This window comes from Etheostoma spectabile, chromosome 9 (genome assembly GCF_008692095.1).
Source record: "Etheostoma spectabile isolate EspeVRDwgs_2016 chromosome 9, UIUC_Espe_1.0, whole genome shotgun sequence".
Taxonomy (NCBI): domain Eukaryota; kingdom Metazoa; phylum Chordata; class Actinopteri; order Perciformes; family Percidae; genus Etheostoma; species Etheostoma spectabile.
Window position 1 is genome coordinate 9,900,579 of NC_045741.1, and position 1,085 is coordinate 9,901,663.

The following is a 1,085-nucleotide window of genomic DNA, read 5'->3' on the forward strand; positions in this document are numbered from 1 at the left end:
GCCAGTCAGAAGCAGAGCATGAGGGTGTGCCACGCTAGCAGCTAGACAAGCACTATAACGTGTGTTACAAAGTGACGCATTTTTCCTGAAAGCAAAGGCTGGACTACAGTAGAGCTGTTGTTGTAGACCTTGGGCTTTTTTAACTTTGTAAACCTTTAACATGCACAAAAAGATATATAACACAATAAAGGAAAGGGAAAAGCCAAAAAGCATAATGTGAGCTCTTTAAGTGACCTATGGCTTCTGCATCTCCTGCAATGGAAGTAAGAGAGTAAAACAGTAATACTAATCTCAATGGTGTTATATTTATATTGTTCCCTGTGTGTTTTTAGAGTCTGCGTGTATGTGTATGTGTGAAGTGCAGTGTCATAGTTGTGAGTCTTCTGATTTATTTTGACCCACTGAGGGTTACGATTTGCACTTTAAACAAACTGAAGTTGCAGGTTTATTACAGACTAGCACATACAGACTTCTTAAAGTATTAAGTGATGGAAACATCTGGAACAATGAGTCTTTATCTGGAGAAATAAGACTGAACAGCTGCTGGATTACTGCCAGCATCATGTTCAGCTGCTGGAGAGCCTGTGTGAAGTTTTTATTTAGAAACGTATCCTATTCCTCGGATTAACAACAGGTTGTTCTCTGATCAACTTTCTTCCTCGTTGAGTTTGTTTCTCTTCGTCACAGCTGGTTTCTGATCCAGCTGATGTTCTACTGAAGCCCAAGGTGCGTCCGGATGTCCGAGTTGTTGCTCAGGTGAAGTCAAATCAAAGTTTGTATTTTGGGCGGGGGCTCCAGTTTTCGCGACAAGGCAGTGAGGATGAGGTTAAATTTGTTGTAACGATCTGATTGGTTGACTGAAGCTCCACGGCTTCCCCACAGCAGCCGCAGCTGAAAGTCTGTTTTGAACACCTCCAACAGGTCTTCATCGTACGTGAACCCTGAAGACAGAAAAAAAAACCACAGCTGTTATTGACATCTACTGTTCCTGTTTGATAATTTACAAATTATACACTACCGGTCAAAAGTTTGGGGTCACTTGGAAATTTCCATACCACTCGATGTTAGACAGAATACCAGCTGAT

General features: G+C 41.6%; 1 protein-coding gene across 1 annotated transcript in view; it reads right to left on the reverse strand.

Annotated features, from left to right (window-relative positions):
* Positions 1 to 432: 432 nt before the first annotated feature.
* bcar3 (BCAR3 adaptor protein, NSP family member) overlaps positions 433 to 1,085 on the reverse strand; it is a 70,382-nt gene continuing 69,729 nt past the window's right edge. The window contains 1 exon segment of the mRNA XM_032527018.1: positions 433 to 941. Within this exon segment, the coding sequence (XP_032382909.1) occupies positions 763 to 941 (179 nt within the window). The 3' untranslated portion in view covers positions 433 to 762.